The sequence below is a fragment of the Cetorhinus maximus genome, chromosome 6 (assembly GCF_964194155.1).
Source record: "Cetorhinus maximus chromosome 6, sCetMax3.hap1.1, whole genome shotgun sequence".
Classification (NCBI taxonomy): Eukaryota; Metazoa; Chordata; class Chondrichthyes; order Lamniformes; family Cetorhinidae; genus Cetorhinus; species Cetorhinus maximus.
In genome coordinates, this window is record NC_135884.1 from 153489350 (window position 1) to 153516354 (window position 27005).

The 27005-nt window shown below is 43.5% G+C and overlaps 1 protein-coding gene across 1 annotated transcript in view; it reads right to left on the reverse strand.

Annotated features, from left to right (window-relative positions):
• The window catches only part of terb1 (telomere repeat binding bouquet formation protein 1), a 190617-nt gene that overhangs the window by 4020 nt on the left and 159592 nt on the right, over positions 1 to 27005 (reverse strand). The window contains exon 19 of the mRNA XM_078544790.1: positions 2295 to 2395. Coding sequence (XP_078400916.1) covers positions 2295 to 2395 — 101 coding nt within the window. The remainder of the gene's footprint in view (positions 1 to 2294; positions 2396 to 27005) is intronic.

The following is a 27005-nucleotide window of genomic DNA, read 5'->3' on the forward strand; positions in this document are numbered from 1 at the left end:
CATCCTGAGGATGTGCTGAAATGGTATTTAAAGGCAAGTTCTTGCTTTAGTGGTTGAAGCATGGAATGCGCTGAATCAGTGAATCCAGTTTAAGTTGCTGGTAGGAACATTTGGTTTCTGGGCTGAGAGGGGTAAGGGGTAAGGGGAAGTAAAGTAAACCAAACACCATTCTTGTCGCTAACTACTACCTGGTAAAGCAGATGGTTGAACAGGATATCCCTACTCAATGTAGAATTGCTTGCTCAGTTAGGATTACAGATGCAAGGCCCAAGCTGTTTGCCAACCTGTGGGTTTCCAACCTGAAGGTAAAACTGTTGAGGTTTGCGAAGGTCAGTGTCCAGGACTTTACTGGCTCTTCCTGTGACTTACCTCGGCAAATCATGGCAGGTTTACCTTTGGGTTGTCACCAGTCATTCGGAACTAATGGTGTGAGAAGAGGTTTCAGTTTAAGATCAAATTAGATTTGGATCAAGTTACAATGATGTATCAAAATGCACTGCTGGCCACCCCCATGTGCTCAGAGTTCATTCAGTGAGTGACTCAGCCATACAGAGCAGTCAGGTGAAGTACCAGAGTGCACATCAACGTTGCTGAACAAGCGACTAATAGGACTGGGAGAAAACAACTGATGAAACAAACAATATATGGTTGAGGCAAAAGATGTGATAAACATCACACTTGCTAAGATTGTTTGGCTGGGAAATGTGATGGACAGCAACAAATAAACAAGAATGATAAATGAGCCAGAAATTCAAATCCATTTTCCACTGATCATGAATAAACCTGACACAGCTTTAAGATTTGGCAATGTTAACAAATAATGCCTTTCACTTTCACATGATGCTTCAGCAGAGTTGAGTGAGCATATTTTACTGTGAAATATTAACAGCACTTTTGTGTTCCATCCCTAGCTCATCTCATTTGGGCAGCAGGTTGAACAGTCCTTGGTGCCTTAGGTTTTTTGCTTCTGATTATTAGAAAGGGTGAAGTTAGGAACATCAAGTGAGCACAGGGTCAGGGTCAACTATGATGCCTCTACAGCCACATTCCACGTCAGCCTGAGGTACCAGACATTTACCTTGGTAAATGTATCCCAGTATGAACAGGCACTTTCAGGAGGAATGGAGAGAATTGGAAGGGCTGATTGTCTGCGGACTCACCACTTATGAACCTTGGTCTACACTCCAGCCGCTAACTTGGTCCAGCCTAAATACTATTCAAGAGCTCTGTTTCTCCAACTCTGGCATTTTGTGGATTCCCCATTTCCTTCACCATTGGTGGCCATAATTTCAGCTGCCTAGGCCCTCAGCTTTGGAATTCCCTTCCTAAACTTCTCCACCTCTTTCTCTTCTCTTCCTTCAAGATGCTCTTTAAAACCTGTCTTTTTGCCCAAATGTTTGGTCATCTGTCCTAGGGGAGGATTTTCCCCTCGAGGACCGCCCGCGATGGGCGGGCTCGGGTGAGACCACAAGACCGACCACCACCCGTGGTCAGGCTCTGACCGCGATTTCACACTGGCTGGCCAACTAACGGGCAGCCAGCGTGAAAGGCACGCTAAGAGCCTCTGCGCTGCGGGGGTGGGGGTGGGAGGAGTGCGAGCGCTGAAGTCTGCGCATGCGTGGGGGTGTGCACGCTGACAGCTCCCTGAAGGCACAGAGCCGGCTCAGGGAGCAGAAGGATTTTAAAATGAAAAATAAACTTTTTACATATGATATAAATGTGTCCCCTGCATGTGCATCAGTCACATGAAGAGGGACATGTAAAAATGGATGTTTAAAACATTTTATCGTGTTTTTAGTCACCGTTGGAAACCTCATCCTGCCTGCAAAGGCTGCTGGCCTATTCGCCCACCCGCCAGCCACTCGAACGGTTGAGCGGGCAGCGAAAAATGCAGCGTAATTAATAACTTCAGGGCCCTAATAGGCCTCTAGATTGTCGGTGTGCGTGCTGCCGCCTCTTGTGTGCGCCCGCTGATCAAAAGATCGCGAGAATGCACGATGCCGTCGGGATGCTCGCCCAACATCATCGCGCACTATTTCACACCCGTTCAGGTCAGGTGCACGCCCGCCCGCGGGATGAAAAATTCTGCCCCTAATCACTCCATATGTTGCTCGGTGTCAGATTTTGCCTAATAATTGTGAAGTGTCTTGTGATGTTTTATTACTGGTATGTTAAAGGTGCTATATGGAATTAAAGGTACTCAATTAGTCAAAAGAACAAACACTCAAAGGCATCAAAATCTGCCAAAAGGAATTGCCTTGCACTTCACAATAAAAATGTAACAGTAAACAAACCTTATTGTCATCAAAAGAATAAATATGATCCCGAAATGTGGTTTGGTTGCAGACCTGTGGAGTCCACAAATCTTTTCCGCAGTCTGGCTGGTATTTCTGATCTGTAAAGTAGATTTGTCCACGTTACTGTTCATCTGCATTTGAAATGAAGCATTTACTATGTGCTGATATGCAGCTTTCAACACCATTTGAGGAGTTAGAGTGAGTTAGAGAACAGGAACAGCACAGTCAGATTTCCAGCTCCTGACTGTTACTCCTGCTTGTCAATGTAAGTGGACATTGGGTGATGACAGGTTCAGGACTGGTCTCAGCTTTGATGACCACAAGGGCACCTAATGGTTAACGTCCATATTACCATGAAGAACGACCATCTGGCTCAGGGAGCCAGGTATAACCAACTAATATCTGGAACTGTATCGCAGCATTCATTGAGGTTGGAGGGCAACTGGAATCATAAGATTCTTCGTGAGGCTGTCTCAGCACCAACATTGCCCCTTTGTTCTGGATTTCCTCACCCGAGCAAAGTTTCTATCTACACTATCAACTCCTTTAGCCATCTTAAGCATCTGATTTAGATAACCCCTTAACCTTTTATATTCAAGAGATCACAAGCCCAGTCTATGCAATCTATTCTTGTAATTTAACCCTTTTGGCCCTGATATAATTCTGGTGAACCTGTCCGGTACACCCTCCAAGATCAATATATCATTTCTGATACATGATACCCAGAACTGAACACAGTTATTCTATAGTGTATAAACTGAGAGATTACTAGTTCTACACTGTCAGTACATTATATATGTAAGGTCTGGCATGTAATTCAAGCATACAATGTTTTGGCTTGCAGGCAAGCATACTACAAACTAAACTTATCTGACACTTAGTAGCTAGCTTAATAATAGACATTTGAATTTGTTCTGCCTCAGTCAAGCAGGCAATGAATGGTGCAGCATGTATTGAAGTCTTAAAGGAAATCCTGGTTGGAGATGAGATGCTCCCATCAGGGAAAGGGAAAACCAGAGCCACGTCAGTCCAGGAACTTGAGCACAAAACCTTGACTGACACTCCAGTGCAGTACAAAGGGAGTGTTGCGCTGTCAGAGGTGTCTTCTTTCAGATGAGATATAAAACCAATATTGTTTCCAGGTCACTGGGCAGTACTCCCCTGCTTTTCTTCAAAATAGCGCCATGAAATCCTTTGCAACGTCTACCTGAGAGCGTGGCTGGGGCTTCAGTTTTGTGTCTCATCTGAATGAAAGCGCCTCCGACAGTGCAGCACAATTTCAGTACTTAACTGAATTTTTTGCACTGCCTTTGGTTAGCAGGTGATGCCTTCAGAAAGTTAGGATGGAATGGTCCCCAACAGTCTATTAATATTTGCAGCAGAACCCCCCACATTGAAAAGGCTGAAAGACAGTAATTGTTTTTTGTTGTTGCAACTGCATCCATATTGGAATATTAAAGCAAGGAATTTAATTGTTCTTGTTTTAAAAGCAACAGAGCTGTGACAATCCAGCTGCACAAATCAGTTTTGCAAATTGTGATGCACTTGTGCAATAGAAAGAAATTTAATAAAGGTTGGTTTCAATCAAATCCGTTCTCTACTGATTAAGTCAATCTCAGTCGTGGAGCTCAAATTAGCCTCCATGTTCCTCTGGATGGCAGAAAGGAAAATCGATGTGTTCCCACCCCTGGGCTGACAGCTGCTGAAATGTGCGTACCTGTGAACGTTAGGCGAGGACAGGAATAAACTATCGACATTTAGAGGGCTGCTTGATACATGAGGCAGAACAAATCCAAAAGTCTACTATTGTGTGTGGCTGCATCAAGCTGTGTGTAGACCCTCGGTACGCAAACACCAAGTGTCACTACGTGCTGAGGTTCTACCTGTCCCCGGTGTTGCGAAGGATGGGTCTGGCCACGCTGCCGCAGAACGCTCCAGGTAGTTGGACCGTGCCGTACCACCTGTCCCTGGTGGAAAAATTTATGCAGAGAAACACTTTTGACCACAAGTCCATCAGGGGTGGTCTGCATGTAACGTCCTAGAGGCCCTGAGAGAAAAGGAGATGATGGATCCTGTGGGATGGTTCCCCGAGCAGACTGTCAAAGTCATTGGCAGAATGCCTCATCGCCAGAACTTTCCAATAAGCACCAAGATGTACCTTGGCTGGTGGTGAGAAAGGCCCTCCCTGTCAGATCCTTCCTACATGCCAGGAGTCTCACCCCCTCCACACATTGTCCTTGAGGTGGCTGCAATGGGGAAGGGACCGTTGTTCACCTCCTTGTGTGGAATGTGCCTTTGCAAAGAAGGTCTGGAGAGAGATGCAGTGTTTTTTGTTGAGGCTCATCCCGAGCAGTTCTGTGACACAGGACTCTGTGCTCTATGGGCTGTTCCCAGGGACACACACCGAGACAAACATCAACTTCAGCTGGAGGATCATCAACTCGGTCAAAGACACTTTCTGGACTGCCTGAAATTTGTTGGTCTTCCAGTGCAAAGAATTGTCCCCGACCGAGTGTTGCAGACTGGCACATTTCAAGGTCCAGGACTGTGCTGAGGGATGCACTAAAGCTTAGGCAGCCAGCGCAATGGGGAAAGGTTGCTGTCTAAGACCTTTCTGCCACAGTGCACCGAGGGGCTGGGAATTGTATAGACCCTTCAGGCTGTATGACTCACAATGAATGTATGCAGTGAAAACTAAATGTATCGTAATTGTATTGAAGCACCTCAAAGTGCAACACCTCAGATCTATGTAAATAACTTGAATACCATTGCATTGTCTGGCTGTCTGTAATGACCATATTGAAAATGTCTGTCATATTCATTGAAAGAAAAACAATATTTTCAAGCACAACTATTCATTCTGACTACATTTTATTGCCGCTACACATTTTGCTCATCACGCACATCACTTTTTTTTATTTTGGCGTACCTCTTTCTTTTGTAAAAACAGCACAGAATTTTTTCCAAATAATGGATTAGAATTTCCAGAATTACTTAAGATATTTTTCTTCCCCCCCCACTCTAAAGGTGCTGGGATAGTATTTCTGATGTGTGATGGCCAGAACTGAACGCAGTTATTCTAAAGTGTATAAACGGAGAGATTACTAATGTTACACTGTCAGGTATATTATCTGCATAAGGTCTAGCATGTAATTTGAGTCTACAGTCTTTTAGCTTGCAGACACTCATGCTGCCAGCTAAACTAATCTAACACTTAGTAGCTAATAGACTTGTGGATTTTTTTTTGAAAAATATACTCTATTCATAAAATACCTGAAAGAACATTACAAAACATTTCTAAATGGCCATCACAAAAAGTGCAATCATATTTAACTTTTCCGCATAGATCATGGGGTGCTTCAATACAATCATTTCAAGGCATTAATGTAAAATGTATTAAGCATTGTCCTTCTTATCCAGGGATTATGTCCCATCTGGGCTGGTGTAAAATTGAAGGTATGAGTCAGCTTGGCTCATTAGCAACACTCCTACCTGAGTTAGCTGAGCACCTAATGTAAGATAAGTACTCTACCTTGGAAGATGCTGCCTTTTGCATGAGAGATTCAACCGAGGTCCCCAAGTGCAGGTTAAATATTCTGCAATTTGAAGAGTGGGAGAGTTCTCCTCTGTGTCCTGGTCAGTATTTGAACCTCAGCCCCAGATTATGTGGTCATTAGACCTGCTGCTGCTTGTAAGATGTTGCTGCGCACAAATTAACGGCTACATAAGTGTGGCTATGCTTTACAAAGTAATTAACCAGTTGTGAAATGCCTTGGGAGGTACTGTGGACTTGAAAGGTGCCATATAAATGCAGATTCTTCCTTTAAAAACACATCTAAATCACATTCTTAGTCCTACCGCTGAATCAAAGCAAGTACATGAAACAAACATGTGTGGTATTTCTGGCTGACCTGAATTCCCCTGCAATTTGAAAATGCCAGTATCCTCTGAAGCTCCTGGGTAAACTTGACCCAGTGTCCTCTGTATATAGAAACCCTGGAGCTATTGTAGAGATAATGCACTATTTCACAGAGCGCTGAGAGAAGCCATGAGAAAATAGCACCAAATGTTCAATTAAGAGTGCATAGCATCACTTAAGCTGTGTTCAAGATTTAAAAAAAAACTTTAATTTTAACAGAACAAGTTGGAAATACACTGCAGGTCAATTAAAATCTGAAGTTTAAAGGACAAATTAATGTTTTGGGGCGAGGGGCTTTAAAATTTAAATTCTGCTGCCACAACTCACCTGAAATTGATGATAATGTCTAATTTATGCATTTTGTAGAATTTCTGCTTTTATTTCAAATTTCTAGTTTTTTATCTCCCAAGGTAACCTGAGGTTTTGATTCTCCAGTTCTAACAATCATCTCCTTAAACCTCTCTCCTCTTCCCCTCTACCCACATCTCTAAGAAGTGCAAGGAGCTCATGGATTTCTGCATCACTAAGATAGGGACCACCTATTCAGCTGCCTCTGCTGTTTCCTTCCCTTCCCGTGAAGCCAAGACTCCCACAGCTCCACCTGTAGCAGTCTCTTTAGCTTCATTGCTTTGTTTCCCCCTCAGCATGCTTTCTTCAAACTCATCTCATCCGCGAGATCAAACTCTTGTTTCCTTAACCCCGACCCATCAAACTCCCAACCACCCAAATTTCCATCCGGGCACCCATGCATGCTGAAATCATAAATGGCTCCCTGTTCTCTGGAATTTGTTCCTTTCCATTCGAAACCACAAATCAATTCCCACCCCCCATATCCTCAAATAATCCATCAACTGTTCCCGCAAACTATCATCTCATATCTTACTTTTCCTTCCAAAGTTCTTGAACTTGTTCTTGCCTCCCTGGTCCATGCCCATCATTCCAGTCTGAATCCTTTCAATTGGGTTTCTAACCTTTCCAAAGTGCCCCTAACCAAGGCCAAGAACAACATTCTCTGTGAGCTTGATTGGGGTATGTTATTTATTCTTTTATCATCCCGGGCCTCATCCACAGACAAGGGATCATCTTCCACATATAGACAGATGATATCCAGCTCTACTTCTCCATCACCGCTTTCAACTTCAGTTCCTGTCTCTGTGATTGTCAGATTGCTTCTCCGACATCCAGTCTTTGACGATCCACAATTTCATTCAGTTAAACGCATGAACGCTGGAGCTATTGCTTGTGCCCCCACATCAAAAAAAATTCCCTCATTACTGTTCTCCATCCCTCTTCCCTGACCACTGACTAGGGTTGAATTGGACTGTTAGCAACCTTGGCATCATATTTAAATCGAAGTGGAGCTTCTGAAGACACGTCCTTACCATCACAAAGACTGTCTAGATCCACTTCTGTAACATCGTTCACTTCTGCTTGTACCCAATAATTGGAATATTCCAATGTTTGCCTGGCCAACTTCTCATCACCCACCCTCTGTAAACTTTAACTCACCATTCAACTATCACCTCACTGAACTATACCGTATTCCTGTCTGAATTTAAAATATTCAGACTTTTATTTAAACATCTGCATAGCCTTACCCTTACCTATTTTTAGAACCCCCTCCAGTCTTACATCTCTGCCCAAGATTTCCATTGCTCCACTCTGGTCTCTCATGCATTACCTCTTCTTTTTTCCCACCATGGCAAATGGTGGTTTCAGCCTCCCAGTCCCTATGTTCTGGGATTGTCTCCATAAACCTGGCCTCCTCACCATCGCCCTATTCTTCTTTAACATCCTTTATAAAACCCACCTCTTTGTCTAATTTTTTTGGACAGCTTCTTAATATCAACTTTTGAGTTGATGTCCATTTTAATCCCATACACTTCTGTGAAGCGCCTTGGAGCATTTTTCTATTTAAAGTATTTTATGATTGGAAGTTACTGTTGTTTCATAGAATCACACAGCATAGGAGGAGATGGTGTAGCCTATCGCATCTGCGCTAGTTCTTTAAAAGAACTATCCAACTATCCCTTGCTCCTTTCCCATACTGCTACAAATTATTCCTTTCTAAGTATATGTTCGATTCCCTCCAATTTACATCTTTTTTTTACTTTTTAGATGTTGCAATAAAGCCTCTAGAGACCCAAAAGCCTATCTCAGCTATTAATGTCAAATCAGTGCTCTGCAGACAGACTATAAGAATGGCAGTGACCCTGACTCAATCCTGAAAGAGTTTTGAGGTCACAGGCCTTACATTGCCTGTCAAGTCTTCACCAATGATCTTGGAATAGCAGGCCAGTATTTCTGCATAGCCTGTGACGAGACACTAGCTGAAAGGCAAACACTGCAGATGAAAATATCTCCTGAACAGCATACTTAGAAAATAATCTAACATGGGGCTTTTAACTCTGTTAAAGGCATTATATTAGTGCAGGATGTGTGTGAGAAATTGAAATGCTAGGGCAAACCAGTACCCAAAGGGATGTGACTCAAATCCATTAATCAGAACCAGTTTAGAGCATTGCATAAATTTCTGTCCATGCATGTGGAACTTCCTTCATCTGAGCTCTAAGTTTAACAGTGTGTATTCTGCATAATATATTGTTGACTGGGCTACTCTAAAATATTCATGAATCCAGTTGATATCTGTTGTGCTTTTTAAAAAGCTCAAAAACTAGTATCAATAATCTCTCTGATGACTGAGCGTGTAGCCATTTGGTGTGACGCTAAACAATCCTAATTCCGAAAGCAATTTCGTTTTGCTTTTTAGTACACCAAGGGATCTTTAATTGTCAGTGACCCTGGGATTGGGGATTAAATAAAAACGTCAGAATCCCTGGTCCTAATCGTGATCTAGTGATTGCTGCTGCGTTGTGTTTGTGAGAAGACATCAGATAAGGACAGGCTTGGACTCAGCTACGTTGACTCCATGGTTGAACACCCCGTCAACCATCACTACGTTGGCTCAAGCAGAAATGTTGGCTCTTGGACAAGGTACCCCAGCATGAGCTACCACCTTCAGAGCAAGGGATTGGAAGAAATCACGATAAATAGAATTGTAAGGATATTGCTGTTTACATACGAGCATACGAGTTAGGAGCAGGAGTAGGCCACTTGGCCCTTGAAGCCTGCTCCGCCATTCAATAAAATCATGACTGATCTGACTGTAACCTTTGGCCTATCCCCAAAAACCCTTCAGCCCCTTGTTTATCAAGAACCTATCTACCTCTGCCATGAAAACATTCAAAGACTGCTTTCCCTCAGAGATGAGAAGAAATATTTTCTCTCAGTCATAAATGGGCGACCCCTTATTTTTAAACAGTGACCCCTCATTCTAGGTTCTCCTACAAGAGGAAACATTCTCTCCACAGCCACCCTGTCAAGACCCCTCAGGATCTTGTATGTTTCAATCAAGTTGCTCTTACTCTTCGAAACCCCACCGGATACAAGTCTAGCCTGTCTAATCTTTCCTCATAAGACAACCCGCCCATTCCTGGTGTTAGTCTAATAAATCTCTCTGAACTGCTTCTAATGCATTTACGTCCTTCCTTACTGTACACAGATGTGGTTTCACTAGTGTCCTGTACAACTGATGCATAATCCCCTTACTTTTTAGTATTCAATTCCCCTCGCAATAAATTATAACATTCTATTAGCTTTCCTAATTACTTGCTGTACCTGCATAATAGCCTTTTATGATTCATGCACTAGGACCCTCTGAATCTCAGAGCTCTGCAATCTCTCAACATTTAGATAATAAGCTTCTTTTTTATTCTTCTTGCCAAAATGGACAATTTCACATTTTCCCACATTTGCCAGATCTTTGCCCACTCACTTGACCGATGTATATATTTTTTTTGTTGTCTCCTTCTGTCCTCTTCACAACTTACTTTCCTACCTATCTTTGAGTCATTAGTAAATTTAGCATCCATACCTTCTGTCCCTTCATCCAAGTCATTCACATAAATTGTAAAAAGTTCAGGGCCCAACACTGATCCCTGTGGCACACCACTCGTTACATCCTGCCAACCAGAAAAAAAGACTCATTTATGGCTACCCTCTATTTCCTGTTAGCTAGCCAATCTTCTATCCATGCCAATATGTTACCCCCTACACCACGAGCTTTTATTTTCTGCAATAACCTTTGATGTGGCACCTTATCAAATGCCTTCTGGAAATTGAAGTGCAGTACATCTGCCGGTTCCCCTTTATCCACACCACATGTGATTCCTTCAAAGAACTCCAATCAATTGGTTAAACATGATTTCCCTTTCACAAACCATGTTGACTCTGCCTGAGTACCTTGAACTTTTCTAAGTGCCCTGCTATAACATCTTTAATAATAGTTTCCAACATTTTTCCTATGGCAGATATTAAGCTAACTGGCCTGTAGTTTCCTGCTTTCTGTCTCCGTCCCTTTTTGAATAAAGGAGTTACATTTGCTATTTTCCAATCTAATGGAACCTTCCCTGAATCTAGGGAATTTTGGAAAATTAAAACCAACACATCAACTATTTCACTAGCCGCTTTTTTAAAGACCCTACGGTGAAGTCCATTTGGATCTGGGGATTTGTCAGCCCGCAGCTCCAACAATTTGCTAAATATCCCTTCCCTGGTGATTGTAATTTTCCTGAGTTCCTTGCTCCCTTCCAATTCCTGATTTACAGTTATTTCTGAGATGTTACTTATATCCTCTATGGTGAAGATTGATGCAAAATACCTGTTCAATTGATCTGCCATCTCTTTATTTTCCATTATTAATTTCCAGACTCACTTTCTATAGGACCAATGCTCACTTTGTTAACTCTTTTCTTATTTAAGTATCTATAGAAACTCTTACTGTCTGTCTATATATTTCTAGCTAGCTTTCTCTTGTACTCTAATTTTTCCCTCCTTAGTAATACTTTTGTTATTATTTGCTGTTCGTTATATTCTGTCCAATCTTCCGACCTGCCACCCATCTTTGTGCAATTATATGCCTTTTCTTTAAGTTTGATACTGTCTTTAACTTTTTTTTAGTTAATCGCGGATGGTGGGTCCTCTCCTTGGAATTTTTCTTTCTTGTTGGAATGTATTTATTCTGTATATTCTGAATATCCCTTTAAATGTCTGCCACTGCATCCCTATTGACCTATCCCTAACTTCATTTGCGAGTTCCCTTCAGTTAGCTCTGCTTTCATTCCCACGTTTGCCCTTATTTAAGTTTAAAATACTAGCCTTGGACCCACTCTTCCCTCCCTCAAACTGAATGTAAAATTGAATCATTTAATGATCGTTGCTACCCAGGGATGCCTTCACTGAGGTTATCAATTAATCCTATCTCATTGCACAATGCCATATCTAGTATAGCCTGCTCTCTGGTTGGCTCCAGAATGTGCTCTTCTAAGAAACTATCCCAAAAATATTCTATGAACTCCTCATCCAGGCTACCTTTGCCCATCTGATTTTTCCAGTCTATATGTAGATTAAAGTCTCCCATGACTATTGCCATACCTTTCTGACATGCTCCTATTATCTCTTCCTTTATACTCTGTCCTACCGTATAGTTACAATTAGGGGGCCTATACACCAGTCCCACAAGTGACTTCTTGCCTTCATTACTTCTCATCTCAACCCACACTGCTTATACATTCTCATTTCCTGAACTTAGGTCATCCCACTCTAAAGTGCTAATTCCATCATTAATTAACAGATCCATCTCATACCTTTCCCTAACTTCCTGTCCTTCCTAAAAGTCATGTACCCTTCAATATTCATGTCCCACTCTACGTCAAACTAATTTAGTTCTGTCGTCACGGAGAAAGAAACAAATAATTTCCCAGAAATACTAGGGAACCAAGGGTCTAGTGAGAAGGGGGAATTGAAGGAAATTAGTATTACTAAAACAATAGTGCTGGATAAATTAATAGGACTGAAAGCCGATAAATCCCCAGGGCCTGAAAATCTACATCCCGGGGCACTAAAGGAGATGGCCATGGAAGTTGTGGATGTGCTGCTTGTCATCTTCCAAAATTCCGTAGGTTCTGGCACAGACCTGGCAAATGTAAGCCCACTATTTAAAAAAGGAGGGAGAAAACCGCAAATTACAGACTGGTTAGCCTAACATCAGAAGTAGGGAAAATGCTAGCTAGAGTCTATTATAAATGATGTGATAACAGGACACTTAGAAAATATCAATGGGATTAGACAAAGTCAACATGGATTTATGAAAGGGAAATCGTGTTTGACAAAACTACTTGAGTTTTTTGAGGACGTAGCCAGCAGAAAAGATAAGGGAGAACCAGTGGATGTGGTGTATTTGGATTTATAGAAAACTTTTGATAAAGTCCCACGTAAGAGGTTAATGTGTAAAATTAAAGCACATGGGATTGGGGGTAATGTATTGGCATGGATTGAGAATTGGTTAGCAGACAGGAAACATAGAGTAGGAATAAATGGGTCTTTTTTGGAGTGACTAGTGGGGTACCGCAGGGAGCAGTGCTTGGGCCTCAGCTATTCACAATATATATCAATGATTTGGATGAGGGAACCAAATGCAATATTTCCAAGTTTGCTGACAACATGAAAGTTGGTGAGAATGTTAGCGATGAGAAGGATGTTAAGAGGCTTTAAGGCGATTCAGACAGGTTGAGTGAGTGGGCAAATATATTATGTGGGAAAAACAGAATGACAAATGGTTCTGATGAAGAGTCATACGGACTCGAAACATTAACTGTGTTCCTTTCCGCAGATGCTGTCAGACCTGCTGAGTTTTTCCAGCTATTTTTGTTTTTGTTTCAGATTTCCAGCATCCGTAGTATTTTACTTTTATATTATTTAAATGGTGATAGATTGGGAAATGTTGATGTACAAAGGAACCTGGGTGCCCTTCTACACCAATCACTGAAAGCAAGCATGCAGGCGCAGCAAGCAATTAGGAAGACAAATGCTATGTTGGCCTTCATTGCGAGAGGACTTGAGTACAGAAGCAAGGATGTCTTACTGCAGCTGTACAGGGTCTTGGTGAGACCACACCTGGAGTATTGTGTGCAGTTTTGGACTTCTTACCTAAGAAACGATTTACTTGCCATTGAGGGGGTGCAGTGAAGGTTCACCAGATTGATGCCTGGGATGTCGTATGAGGTTAGATTGGGCCGACTAGGCCTGCATTCACTGGAGTTTAGAAGAATGAGAGGAGATCTCAATGCAACATATAAAATTCTGACAGGGATGGACAGACTGGATGTAGGGATGATATTTCCTGTGGCTGGGGGGATCTAGAACAAGGGGTCACAGTCTCAGGATATGGGGTAGACCATTTAGGACTGAAATGAGAAGAAACTTCTTGACTCAGAGGGCAGTGAACCTATGAAATTCTCTACCACAGAAAACTGCGGAGGCCAAGTCACTGAATATACTTAAGAAGAAAGTATATAGATTTATTGGGCTCTAAAGGCGTCAGAGGGTATGGGGAGAGTGCGGAAGTTTGGCGTTGAGATAGAGAATTAGCTATGATCATATTGAATGGTGGAGCAGGCTCGAAGATCGAATGACCTACTAATGTTCCTATTTTCTATGTTTCTATCCTGCAGCCATGTCTCTGTAATGGCTATCAGATCGTACTTATTTATTTGTATTTCTGCCATCAATTCATCTGTTTTGTTTCAAATGCTATGTGTATTCAGATACAGAGCCTTTAGTTTTGTCCTTATATTATTTTGTAACCCCAAGCCTGACTGCTGTTTTACTCTTAGATTTGTATTCTCTATCCCTTCCTGTTCTGTTCTGTTTATCATTTCCCATATTAATACCTTTCTTTCTTGCCTTGTCTCTACTCCTTGGTTTACCACATCTTTCCAAATTTGATCTCTTGCCCCCACTAATTAGTTTAAAACCCTCTCTACTTCCCTAGTTATGTGGATTAAGTAAATAAAAGCTTAACCTGCTTTCAACATCATTACTTTTGTCTGCTAATTTAGTACTGACAGTAACCTGCTGAAAGTGACTGGCAATGCCTGTGTTTAAAACGGTGTGCAGAGGAACATTACATGAACACAGCCTCAATTTTAACTCGGGAGCTGACATCCATGACATTTGCAGAGTGAGGTTTGGGAGGTTTTAGCTTATGAGCCTCACCTGTATGGAGACCCTTCTGTCTGAACTCAGGTGGGACAGAACGTTGGGTGGCAGGAGGTCTGACACTAAAAACTTGAAGGAAAAGTCTCCAAGTTCACTTGGCTAAGTGGTTGGTGGAGGCAAGGTTCAGGAGAAATTAACCAATGGGGGAAGGAAGCCCAAGCACATGGAAGACTTAAGGTTTCCGTGTAGGGCCAGGAGAAAAAAAAATTGATTTTCTGGACCCCTTCTGGTCCCCACTCCTCTTGTTGGCAGGTTGGCACGGTGAGAAACTAAAACAGCTTCTCTACACAGGCCTCCATTTAAAACTGCAGTCTGGCCCCGATGATGTTATTGAAGCACAATCTGCAATTTAAAGGATGGTTGTGGTGCCTTCTGGTGGATGAAGCCTGCTCAGAACAGCAAATTAAAGTCACAAGCCTTTGGAAAGCAGCAAGGTCAGTGTGGGTTAACTTGCACAGAACTTCCTGAGCTGGGGAAATGGTAGCGTAAAGGTAATATCACTGGACTAGTAATCTAGAGGCCCAGGTTAATGGGTTCAAATCCCACCATGAAAGCTGGTGGAATTTAAATTCCATTAATAAATCTGGAATTAAAAAGCTAGTCTCAGTAATGGTGACCATGAAATAGACATTGATTGTTGCAAAAACTCATCTGGTTCACTAATGTCCTTTAGGGGAGGAAATCCACCACCTTTACCCTGTCTGGCCTACATGTGACTCCAGACCCAGATCAATGCAATTAACTCTTAACTGCCCTATGAAATGGCACAGCAAGCCACTCCATTCAAGGGCAATTAGGGATGGGCAACAAATGCTTGCCGCCCACATGCCATGAAAGAACAAAGAAAATGCTTTAGTCTGCTTGCCAGCTGCTCCCAGGTTAAAATCAGCCCAACTAACCTTTCATCTATTAATACTGCAAGTAGTCATTTCTTTGCTTATAAGTAGAAGACTTACTTACCACACATCCTTCTCTCCATCCTTCACAAAGTACAAATTATCTAAAATGCAGTCAACCAGATTCTGTCCCACACTAAGTCCTGCTCGCACATCACCCTATCTTCAGTAATACACACAGGCTCTAGATTCCCCTCCCCCGGTAATAAATTTAAATTTCTCATTTTCAAATCTCTCCATGTCCTTGCCCCACCTTATATCTACCACCTACTTCGCCCTTTGGATCCACCATACCAACCCCGACACCCCACCCTCTTTAATCCTCTAATCTTTTATGCATTTCCCTATCCTGACCTCACCCTAGAATTCTGTCTCTCCTCCTTTCAAAGTCTTTTCGAAATGCATTATGAAAACCAACTTTTGGAAACCTCTCCCCCTCTTCAAGGTGTGTTTTTTATGTTTCCTAGTCTACTTCCATTTGTGAAATGATGTTATACAAATGCAAGTTATTTCGGTAGCGACTCCTTAATTACAATCAAGCAAACAGCCATTTAAAAACAATACCAAAAACTGTAACTATGTGGTAGCAATATCGAGAAACTAAAAAAGTTAAAAGCCCCTGGAGTCCATCAGTGTTATTAATAGTTTGCCGTTTTGCTCGAAACATTTCATTTCATTTTCTTCAGCTGGCTAGCTGAGGCTGGATGACCCCCTGCTTCCCTGCCACCTCACAGCAATTCTTCAGGGTTCCATTTTACAAGACAAGTTCTTCTGCTGCTAAAATGTTCCTCTGTATAGTTATACTGCACTTATATTGTCTGTTAAATAAACATGTATAAATTTGACACTTTTGCAGATGTTTCCTTTGACTCTTGCTATTACAGGGCATTTTAGCTGGTACATTTAGGTCTAGCCTACAGTATGTAAGAATTCAAGGGAATTGGTTTCCAAGATTAGTTTAAGAGATAACATCATCCTGACAGACTGCCTTCTCAGTTGGTCCTTCCCCTCCTCCCCAGCTCAGTCAATGAAATATAACATGATGCAGGCAAACTGTCAAAATGAACATGAACAATCAGAATAACACAATGGGTAATCTTGGGAGTTTGTGCTCCTAGCACAGAGCTTCACCTGCTGGGACTGCATCTCAGGAATTCATGTTCCCATCATTAACAGAGGTGCCCTCTTTTGAATAAGGCAATAAACAGTGGCCCTTTCAGCCTACTAGCTGCACTTAAAAGATCCTGTGTCACTATTTCAAAGAAGAGCAAAGGAATTTTCCTTGGGATCCTGGTTAATATTAATTTCTCAACCAACAACACTATAAAACATAGTTTCTGGTAATTATATTGTTTGTGGGTACATAAATTGACTGCCACGTTTCCTACATTATAACATTTCTAAAGTACTCCATTGGCTGTGAAGCACTTTGGGACATTTTTGAGATTGTGAAGGCACCATAATGTCACTATTCATACTGGAAGTTTATTTGATAGATTAATAATTCTTTTAAAGAAGAAATACTTGTATTTATGTTTTTCATATTTAGTTGCTTGGTAGCACAGAACTTGAATATTTCTGAACAAAGAGACATGATGTTGAAGCTTTCACTTATCAGGACAGATTTACAAGAATACCAAATTTCAAAGGGAACAACAATTTATACTGCATGAGCGGAGGGTGCTGACTGTTGGTAAATGGACTCTGATTGTTACAGGCTGTTGCCATGGAGAGTGCACCAGGGAACAATTAACTGCCAAGCTTTTGTTTAAATTCAAACCAGGCAAGTTGACTCTGATTGGCCAAAGAATTGCCTTGGGGTACGAACCAGTGAATGGTTGTCCCCAAGCCTTTGTTTAGTTGAAAAAGGTGCAATGTGTGAACATATTCTTTCTGTTTGTAAAGGACAGGGCCCTGTGTGTGAATATATGTAGCTTCTAGCATGCATAACTGAGCCACACTGCCAGCCCAACTGATAATCTTAAATTGGTTGCCAGCATAATTCTTAGCACAATTAGGATTGTTTATCAAGTGCTGTCCAATTGTGGAAGTACATCTAATGTTGGAAATTATGTTCTGAGTTTTGCAGGCATGGGCTGGTTGAGTACGGTCAGTACCTTGCCTGTTGCGAACAGCCGAAGGGACATGCTGTTTGATATGATCCACCGGTCATTGGGATGTATGGTCTAAATGCCTGGCATACCAACTGACACTGATATTCATATACCACATTACTCATTTGTAAGAGGCAGAATGTCTTTTTGGCTTGATGCCAGCATCCTGTTAGTGGATGTTGCTACTGCATAGTAGCAGTGTAAAACAGCTACCATCACCTGTTGCTCAAATTTTTGAGACACCTTACTCTTCCAGGGTAATCTGAGATAGACTGGGCACTTTTCAGGACCAAAAGTGGTGGTCCTAGGCCCATTCATGACTTTGCACGGTATACAGCGAGCAATGATCCGATCAGTCATAGATAAGATAGGCGTAAAGGGTCATGACGTTTGTCTGCCTTGGGTAGACCATACATGTGCGGACAGAGTGAGCTGTGGGGGCATCATATAGATCACCAGGCAGCTCATTACTCTTATATAAGTTCAACAAGAATTTTTGTAACTTGCTTTTGAACAGAGCTGTGTGATCATGCTTAGCAGTGGGTTCAAATGAATAGTGAGTATTTTGTTGATAAGACTCACACTTGTTAAGGATGACAAGTCCTTTTGTCCCTTTGTCAGGTTTACAGATATGTATGTCTGGGTTGACCTTGAGGCCTCACGGCTCACTGCGTCCGTGTATGTATTGGCTGCCCAAGATACACAAAAGTGATGTCCCATTACGTCCTATCTTATCTATGACTGGTTCTGTACAACATGAATTGACCAAATAGTTCAGTGAGTTGCTACAAGCAGTTCTGAGAAAGTTTTCCACATACACGGTGAGGAATTCCTTCATCTTTGCGAAGGCCATACAAGACTAGCATTTTGTTACAGACAGAAGAGACAGTTCAAACTACACTGATTTCTTCTTGCCACCTGCCCATAAGCAGAAGGGTGTTTTAAATAGTTTTAAAGAATAAAGGGTGCTGTGTTTTCCCAGCCCCTTGGGTTTTGTGATCCAATTTTACTGCTAATCCACAGCAAACTCGTGTTAGGACTAACTCAGCAGGTTGGCTTATTTTATACATTCAAAACCCATGAAAAGGAGTGTCTGCAACGTCCCACTGCGCACATTCACACAGTAAAGGGAGGGACAGAAAAAGGAGTTTTACAGTACGGGGACCACCGAAAAATTAATATTGGTTCACGTGAGTCCAAAGTCAGAGTCCAATAAGGAATTCCTCCATGTAAGCATTCGAGTTCAGCTGGCTGAATACTGGTATTGTAGGAATCGCTTTCCTGTTGGGGCTGATGTCGCAAGATGAGATAGGCACTCAGATACTGAGTCGGTTCTGTGGGAAATGGTACAGAATCTTCCAGCAGAGACAGGTTAGATGGGTAGGTTGTTCTGCCTGGAGGAGGCTGCTCCTTTGTGTCTTACTAGTTGGATGTTAAACAGACAGGCTGTGAAAACCAAATATGTAATATTAAACTGTCTAGAAAGCCAGAGGTTTGGGACTTGTGACCTTCCCTTCTCCACAATGACTTCAAAAGGGATGTTTATCCATTGTCTGGAATTGGATTTGGTTTCAACACCGAAAATGTCTCAGTCATTAGTTTTTGGAAGGGGTGCCATTATGTTGAGGATCTGGTGTTTGGGAAGCCATTGCCTCAGCAGACCCACTGATTCTGCCAGCAAGGTTGGTTAATCAAGTGCAAATGACATCTGTGTCGTTCTCTTTGCAATTGGTCTGAACAGTCCCAGTTGTGATGTTAGTTTGTTCTCTTGGCGTAATAAGGTATAATATTCCAGAAACTAATTCTTTTGCCTTTAAACTCCTGGGGATAGCTCCCAGATAGAGGGCCCGCCCTGTAATCAGGTGACTTGTTGTAGCCATCTAAATTTTCTGTGTTCAGCAGAAACAAGACCAGTTTTAAAAATAGATAGCAATAAGGATAAAGTTTTAAAAAATATATCATGATGGATTTCTTTCCTGCCCTCGGAGAAAAATGAATTCTATTTCATTTTATATTCACATGGTCTTGCAAAAACGAAAGGAAATAAAGAGGTATGCAATCATTCTCATTCACACTAGAAAGTCAAACTATAGCTAGCAAGAGCAATGTCAGTTCCCCGCTGCATTTCTGAAATTTAAACTTGGGGTGGGGCATCGACAAGGCCATTGGCCGTTCCTGCGATGTGGGCAATGCTTTGGTTCACCTGGGGACATTCCAAAATCTATCTTTATGGAGGAAAGCCTGTTTGGAGATTAGTGTTCTGAATTTTTCATAGGCAAAAATTTTGATTTCAGAACTCAGTACATGTTCAAATCCTGGTTATGTATCTTCTAAAGGGTCTGGGGGTTTTATGTGTCCTTTATATTGATAGCAAAGCTGTGTCCATGTACTTGTTCAACATTGCTATCCTATTCACTAATGTACCACTCAAGGGATCCATAGACATTTGCACCACGTCACTATATCATGGCGATCAAGATGAGTTATGATCAGCTGATGGCTACAACACTGACATCTACCTGGCAATGTGGAAAATTGCCCAGGTATGTCCTGTACGCAAAAAGCAGGACAAATCCAACCCAGCCAATTATCGCCCCATCAGTCTACACTTGATCATCAGTAAAGTGATAGAAGGTGTCATCAACAGTGTTATCAAGCGGTATTTGTTTTGAAATAACCTGCTCACTGACGTTCAGTTTTGGGTTCCGCCAGGGCCACTCAGCTCCTGACCTCATTACAGCCTTGGTTCAAACATGGACAAAAGAGCTGAACTCGCGAGGTGAGGTGAGAGTGACTGCCCTTGACATCAAGGCAGCATTTGACCAAGTGTGATATCAAGGAGTCCTAGCAAAACTGCAATCAATGGGAATCAGGGAGGAAACTCTTTGCTGGTTGGAGTCATACCTAGCACAAAGGAAGATGGCTGTGGTTGTTGGAAGTCAATCGTATCAGTTCCAGGACATCATTGCAGGAGTTCCTCAGGGTAGCGTCCTAGGCCCAACCATCTTCCACTGCTTCATCAATGACCTACCATCCTTCATAAGGTCAGAAATGAGGATGTTCACTGATGATTGCACAATGTTCAGCATTGCAGATGCTGCAACAGTCGATGTCCAAATGCAGCAAGACCTGGACAATATCCAGGCTTGGGCTGACAAGTGGAAAGTAATATTCGTGCCACATAAGTGCCAGGCAATGACCATCTCCAACAAGAGAGAATCTAACCATCATCCCTTGACATTCAATGGCATTACCATCGCTGAATGCACCACTATCAACATCCTGGGGATGACCGTTGACCAGAAACTGAACTGGACTAGCTGGAAAAATGCTAAGGCTACCAAAGCAGTTCAGAGGCTAGGAATCCTGCGACAAGTGACTCACCTCCTAACTCCCCAAAACCTGTCCACCATCTACAAGGCACAAGTCAGGAGTGTGATGGATGACTGCAGCTCCAACAACACTCAACAAGCTTGACACCACGCAGGACAAAGCAGCCTGCTTGATTGGCACCCCATCCACAAACATTTACTCACTTCGCCACCGATGCACAGTGGCAGTAGTGTGTACGATCTACAAGATGCACTGCAGGAACTCACCAAGCCTCCTTGGCCAGCACCTTCCATAAACCACGACCGTTACGATCTAGGAGGACAAGGACAGCAGATACATGGAAACACAACCACTTGGAAGTTCCCCTCCAAGCCACACACCAACCTGACTTGGAAACATATCACCGTTCCTTCATTGTCATTGGGTCAAAATCCTGGAAATCCTTCTCTAACCGCACTGTGGGTTTACCTACACATGGGCTGCAGTGGTTCAAGAAGGCAGCTCACCACCACCTTCTTAAGGGCAATTAGGAATGCCGGCCTAGCCAGCGACACCCACATCCCATGAATGAATTAAAAATGGGCCACAATTGTCTGAATCTCTATTCATTGAACTTAGTAACTTGTGCAGCTGAGTTCTGTTTTAATGAGACCATATAGGTGCAAATAGTTTGTGTTGCCATGAGATACTGCCTCGGCCCAGTTTAGCTAACATCTTTGTTGGTTTCCATGAGAAACGCGTTGTCAATGGAATGACAACCCTTTACATATTTCCACTAGGTTGAAGATACATTTGTTTGCTATATTTGAATCTGCATCCTATGCTCAAATTCACCTTTGAAATGGAGCTCCCTTTCCTCGACGTGCTAGTTGAGAAATGTGCCAATGGGTTCTTTATTACTGTATATTGCAAACTCACCTTCACTGGTCCATATGCGCCTTGGGATTCCTAGAGTTCCACGTGCTATAAGATTTGCCTTATTGGCAACCCTGTAAATAGGGCCTAAGCCATTTACTCAACGTGCAAGTTTGATGCTGAAATAGGGCGCAACAAAGCTATCCTGAGGGATAATGGCTACCCTGATCAGATCACTGCTCATTGCATATCATGCAAACTCATGAATGGACCTAAGGCCACCACTTTCGGTCCTGAACAGTGGCCAGTCTACCTCAGATGTCTCAAAGCTTTGAGCAACAGGTGAAGCTAGCTGTTTCACCCTGCTACTGTGCAGCAGCAACACGAGTGGTATTCTCCACTAACAGGATGCTGCTGTCAACCCAAAAAGACATTCTGCCCCTCACACAAATGAGTAATGTGTATATGAATTTCAGTGCCAGTGTGATGCCAGGTATGTATGCTGTACGTCCCACTGACTGGTGGATCATATCAAACAGCACGTCACTTCGGCAGTTCGCACCAGGTAAAATTTTGACCGTACTCAACTAGCTAAACTCAGAACATAGTGTTCAACATTAGATGCGATTCCACAATTGACAGCACTTGACAAACAATCCTGATTGTGCTAAGAATTGCACTGACATCCAATTTAAGATTATCAGTTGGGCTTGTAATGTGGCTCACTTAAGCATGCTAGAAGCTACATATATTCACACACACAGCCCTGTTCTTTGCAAACAGAAATAACATGTCCACGCATTGCACCTTTTTCAGTGAAACAAAAGTTTGAGGGACAGCTGTTTGAGGAGAGACCGACTGAGGCTCTTGGCTCTGCAAAGGCAGGAGCAGCAACCTCAGGAAGAAGGGGCTGCTGGGGCTCCTGCACAATGCTGCGCAGGAGTGATAGCGAGCCATGGTTGATTGGCGCCTAGCGACACTCAGGGTCTATAGACGCCGCCTGTCAGTCCTGCAGATGACTGAGAACCAGTGTCGCTAATGACTGTGCATGTTTAGGGACCTGGTCGCTCACATCTGCCACTTACTGCAGAACTTGGCACCAAGGGGACAAGGAGGGCATCCACTGCCAGTGGCTGTGAAAGTGACCACGGCACTCAATTTCTATGCCAGTGGCTCCTTTCAGGGCTCCACAGGTGACCTCTATGGGATATCACAAGCTGCCATCCACAAATATGCCATCTTCTTGAGGGCACACAGCTTTGTGCATCTCGCCCGGGGCATGACAGCCAGAATGCGAGGCCCATTGGATTCTCCCGGATCTTGGGATTCTCAGAGGTACAGGGTGCGATTGACTACACCCATGTGGCGCTCAAGTCTCCATCGCTACACGCGATGGACTACATCAACCGCAAGAGCTTCCACTCTCTAAATGTGCAGCTGGTATGCAACCACCAGAAACGCATCCTGCAGGTGTGCGCACGGTTTCCAGGGAGTGTGCATGACGCCTACATCCTCAGTCGGGCACAGATCCCTGGAGTCTTCCAGGGTCCACAGAAGCTATACGGATGCCTCCTTGGGGAAAGGGCTACCTGCAGGGGCCATGACTGATGACACCCATGCGACGGCCTCAGACTGCAGCAGAGCGATGGTATAAATGAAGCTCATGCTGCAGCTCGCAACTTGGTGGAGCAGACCATTGGGATGCTGAAGATGAGGTTCCAGTGCCTGGACTGGTTTGATGGAGCCCTGCAATACAGTCCGCAGAGGGTGGCATGCATCGTCGTCGTATGCTGCGCCCTTTACAACCTAGCGCTGCAATGAAGAGACAAGCTGGCTGAGGAGGAGATGGAGGAGCTGCATGTCTTCTCTGATGAGGAGGACGCCGACAGGGATGAGGGTGAAGAGGTCTTCTTAGGCGATGGTGACAGGGATGAGGCCCTCGCACCGGCTAGATGAGGCAGGTGCGCTCGGGAGGCCCTCACAGCTGCTAGATTTGTGGAGGATGATGATGACATGCAGTAAGGTGACCCCATAGATCCTCACACCGCATTTATGAATTTTTTTAACTCCAGTCTGGTTTATGGCAGGCAGTAGACTAAAAAGCAAGACCTCTCGGGTTGTGATCTCTGGATTGCTCCCAGTGCCACGTGCTAATGAGCTCAGAAATAGGAGAATAGCGCAGATGAATACGTGGCTTAAGAGCTGGTGCAGAGGGAGGGTTTTAGATTCCTGCATCATTCAGACCATTTCTGGAGAAGGTGGGACCTGTACAAGCGGGATGGTCTACATCTGAACCGGAGCGGGACTAACATCCTGGTGGGCGGATTTGCTAGTGCTGTTGGGAGGAGTTTAAACTAATTCGTCAGGGGGAGGGGACACAGAATGTTAGCAGAATAGGGACACATCATAATACAGTAAAACAATCAAGTCAGAGGGAGTACAGCTGCATTAAGTTTCAAGGGAGTAAGGCAAGGCTGGATGGCCTCTACTTTAATGCCAGGAGTATTACAGTTAAAATGGATGAGTTAAGGGTGAGGATTGACAGGTGGAATTGTGATATTATAGCCATCACTGAGATGTAGTTGAGGGAGGGGCAGGATTGGCAGCTCAACATTCTGGGATATAGAATCTTCAGGCGAGACAGGGGAGGGGGTAAAAGAGGAGGGGGCATTGCATTATTAGTTAAGGAGTCAGTTACTGCAGTAAGGAGAGATGATATCTTGGAGGGAACATCGAATGAAGCTTTGTGGGTAGAGCTTAGGAATAAAAAAGGGGCAGTCACATTGTTAGGTGTTTATTATAGATCCCCAGATAGTCAGTGGGAAATTGAGGAGCAAATGTGTGCACAATTTGTGGAGGTGTGTAAAAACAATAACAATAGGGTAATTATATTAGGTGATTTCAACTTTTCCAACATTAATTGGGATAGACATAGTGTTAAGGGCTTGGATGGAGTGGATTTCTTGAAATGTGTACAGGAGAACTTTTTAGGTCAATATGTAGAGGGTCCAACAAGGAATGGTGCAGTGCTGGGCCTAATTCTGGGGAATGAAGCCGGACAGGTGGCTGAGGTGGTGGTGGGGGAGCATTTTAGTGATAGCAACCACAACAAAGAAATAGACAAGTTGCAAAAAAATGTTTTGGATTGGGGGAGAGCGGATTTTAGTAAAATAAGGCAGGATCTGGCCAAGGTAGAATGGGAACAGCTATTTGTGGGGAAATCTACAGAGGAGCAGTGGGGGGGCATTCAAAAAGGAAATGGGGAGGGTACAGACTCAACATGTACCCTCTAGGGTGATAGGAAGGAGTAACAAGTCCAGAGAACCATGGATGACCAGAGATATTCAGGATATGATGAGAAGGAAAAGAGAAGCTTTTAGCAGGTACAAGGGAAGCAAATCAGTGAAGGCATTAGTGGAGTACAGAAAGTGCAGGGTGGAGCTTAAGAAAGCAATTAGGAGAGCAAAGAGGGGATATGAGAAAGCTCTGGCTGGTGAAAGTAGGAAAAATCCCAAGATATTCTATAAGTATATCAATGGGAAGAGGATAACCAGGGAAAGAGTAGGGCCCATTAGGGACCAAGGGGGAAATCAATGGGTGGAGGCAGAGGACATCGCTAGAGTGTTGAATGAATACTTCACATCCGTCTTCACCCAAGAGAATGAGGGTGGAGGAATCGAACTCGGGGAGGTTCTTGAGCAAATTGATATAGGGAGTGACAAGGTGTTGGAGGTGTTGTCAGGCTTAAAAGTGGACAAATCTCCAGGTCCGGCGATTTGTGTTCCAGGCTGCTGAGGGAGGAGATCGCAGGGGCTCTGACCCAAATTTTTAATTCCTCTCTGGCCACGGGGGAGGTGCCAGAGGTCTGGAGAACAGCTAATGTGGTTCCGCTATTTAAGAAGGGTTGTAGAGATAACCTAGGGAACTATAGGCCAGTGAGTCTCATGTCAGTGGTAGGGAAACTATTGGAGAAAATTTTGAAGGAGACAATCTATCTCTACTTGGAGAGGCAAGGTTTGGTCAGGGATCAAGGCTTTGTCAGAGGGAGGTCATGCCGAACAAATTTGATTGAAGTTTTTGAGGAGGTGACCAGGTGTGTAGATGAGGGTAGTACAGTTGATGTAGTTTCTATGGATTTCAGCAAAGCCTTTGACAAGGTCCCACATGGGAGACTTCTAAAGAAGGCAAATGCACATGGGACACAGGGTAATTTGATAAGGTGGATTCAAAATTAGCTGAGTTGTAGGAGACAGAGGGTGATGACAGAAGGATGCTTTAGTGACTGGAAGCCAGTGTCCAGTGGCATACCACAGGGATCTGTGCTGCGTCCCCTATTATTCGTCATTTATATAAACGACATAGATGACTATGTGGGGGGGAGGATTAGTAAGTTTGCCGATGAAGCAAAGATTGGTCGGGTGGTTAAGTGAGGTTGAGTGTCTTGGGCTACAGGAAGATATAGACAGGATGGTCAAATGGGCAGATAAGTGGCAGATGGAATTTAACCCTAAAAGTGTGAGGTGATACACTTTGGAAGCAGTAATTTGACAAGGAAGTATTTAATGAACGGCATGACGCTAGGAAGTTCTGAGGAACAAAGGGACCTTGGCGTGTGTGTCCATAGATCGCTGAAGGCAGAGGGGCATGTTAGTGGGGTGATAAAAAATGCATATGGGACACTTGCCTTTATCAATCGAGGCATAGATTACAAAAGTAGGGAGGTCATGTTGGAGTTGTATAGAATCTTGGTGAGGCCACAGCTGGAGTACTGTGTGCAGTTCTGGTCGCCACATTATAGGAAGGATGTGATTGCACTGGAGGGGGTGCAGAGGAAATTCACCAGGATATTTCCTGGGATGAAACATTTAAGTTATGAAGAGAGGATGGATAGACTTGGGTTGTTTTTGTTGGAGCAAAGAAGACTGAGGGGCAACCTGATCGAGGTGTACAAGATTATGAGGGGCATGGACAGGGTGGATAGAGAGCAGCTGTTCCCCTTAGTTGAAGGGTCAGTCACAAGGGGGTATAAGTTCAAGGTCAGGGGCAGGAGGTTTAGGGGGGATGTGAGGAAAAACTTTTTTACCCAGAGGGTGGTGACGGTCTGGAAAGCGCTGCCTGGGAGGGTGGTGGAGGCGGGTTGCCTCACATCCTTTAAAAAGTACCTGGATGAGCACTTGGCACGTCATAACATTCAAGGCTATGGGCCAAGTGCTGGTAAATGGGATTAGATACGTAGGTCAGGTGTTTCTCACGTGTCGGTGCAGACTCGATGGGCTGAAGGGCCTCTTCTGCACTGTGAGATTCTGTGAATACTCTCTGTGAGAATGCTCCTGTCATGGAGATGCATGCAGGCCCTAAAAGTCACTCGATTGCAGGAGGATGATGATGACATGCCGTTAGGGCACTCCATAAAACTTCACATAGCCTCTGAGAATGTCTGACTCCTGTCTGGTCAAGGGCGGCTCGCTTGCGC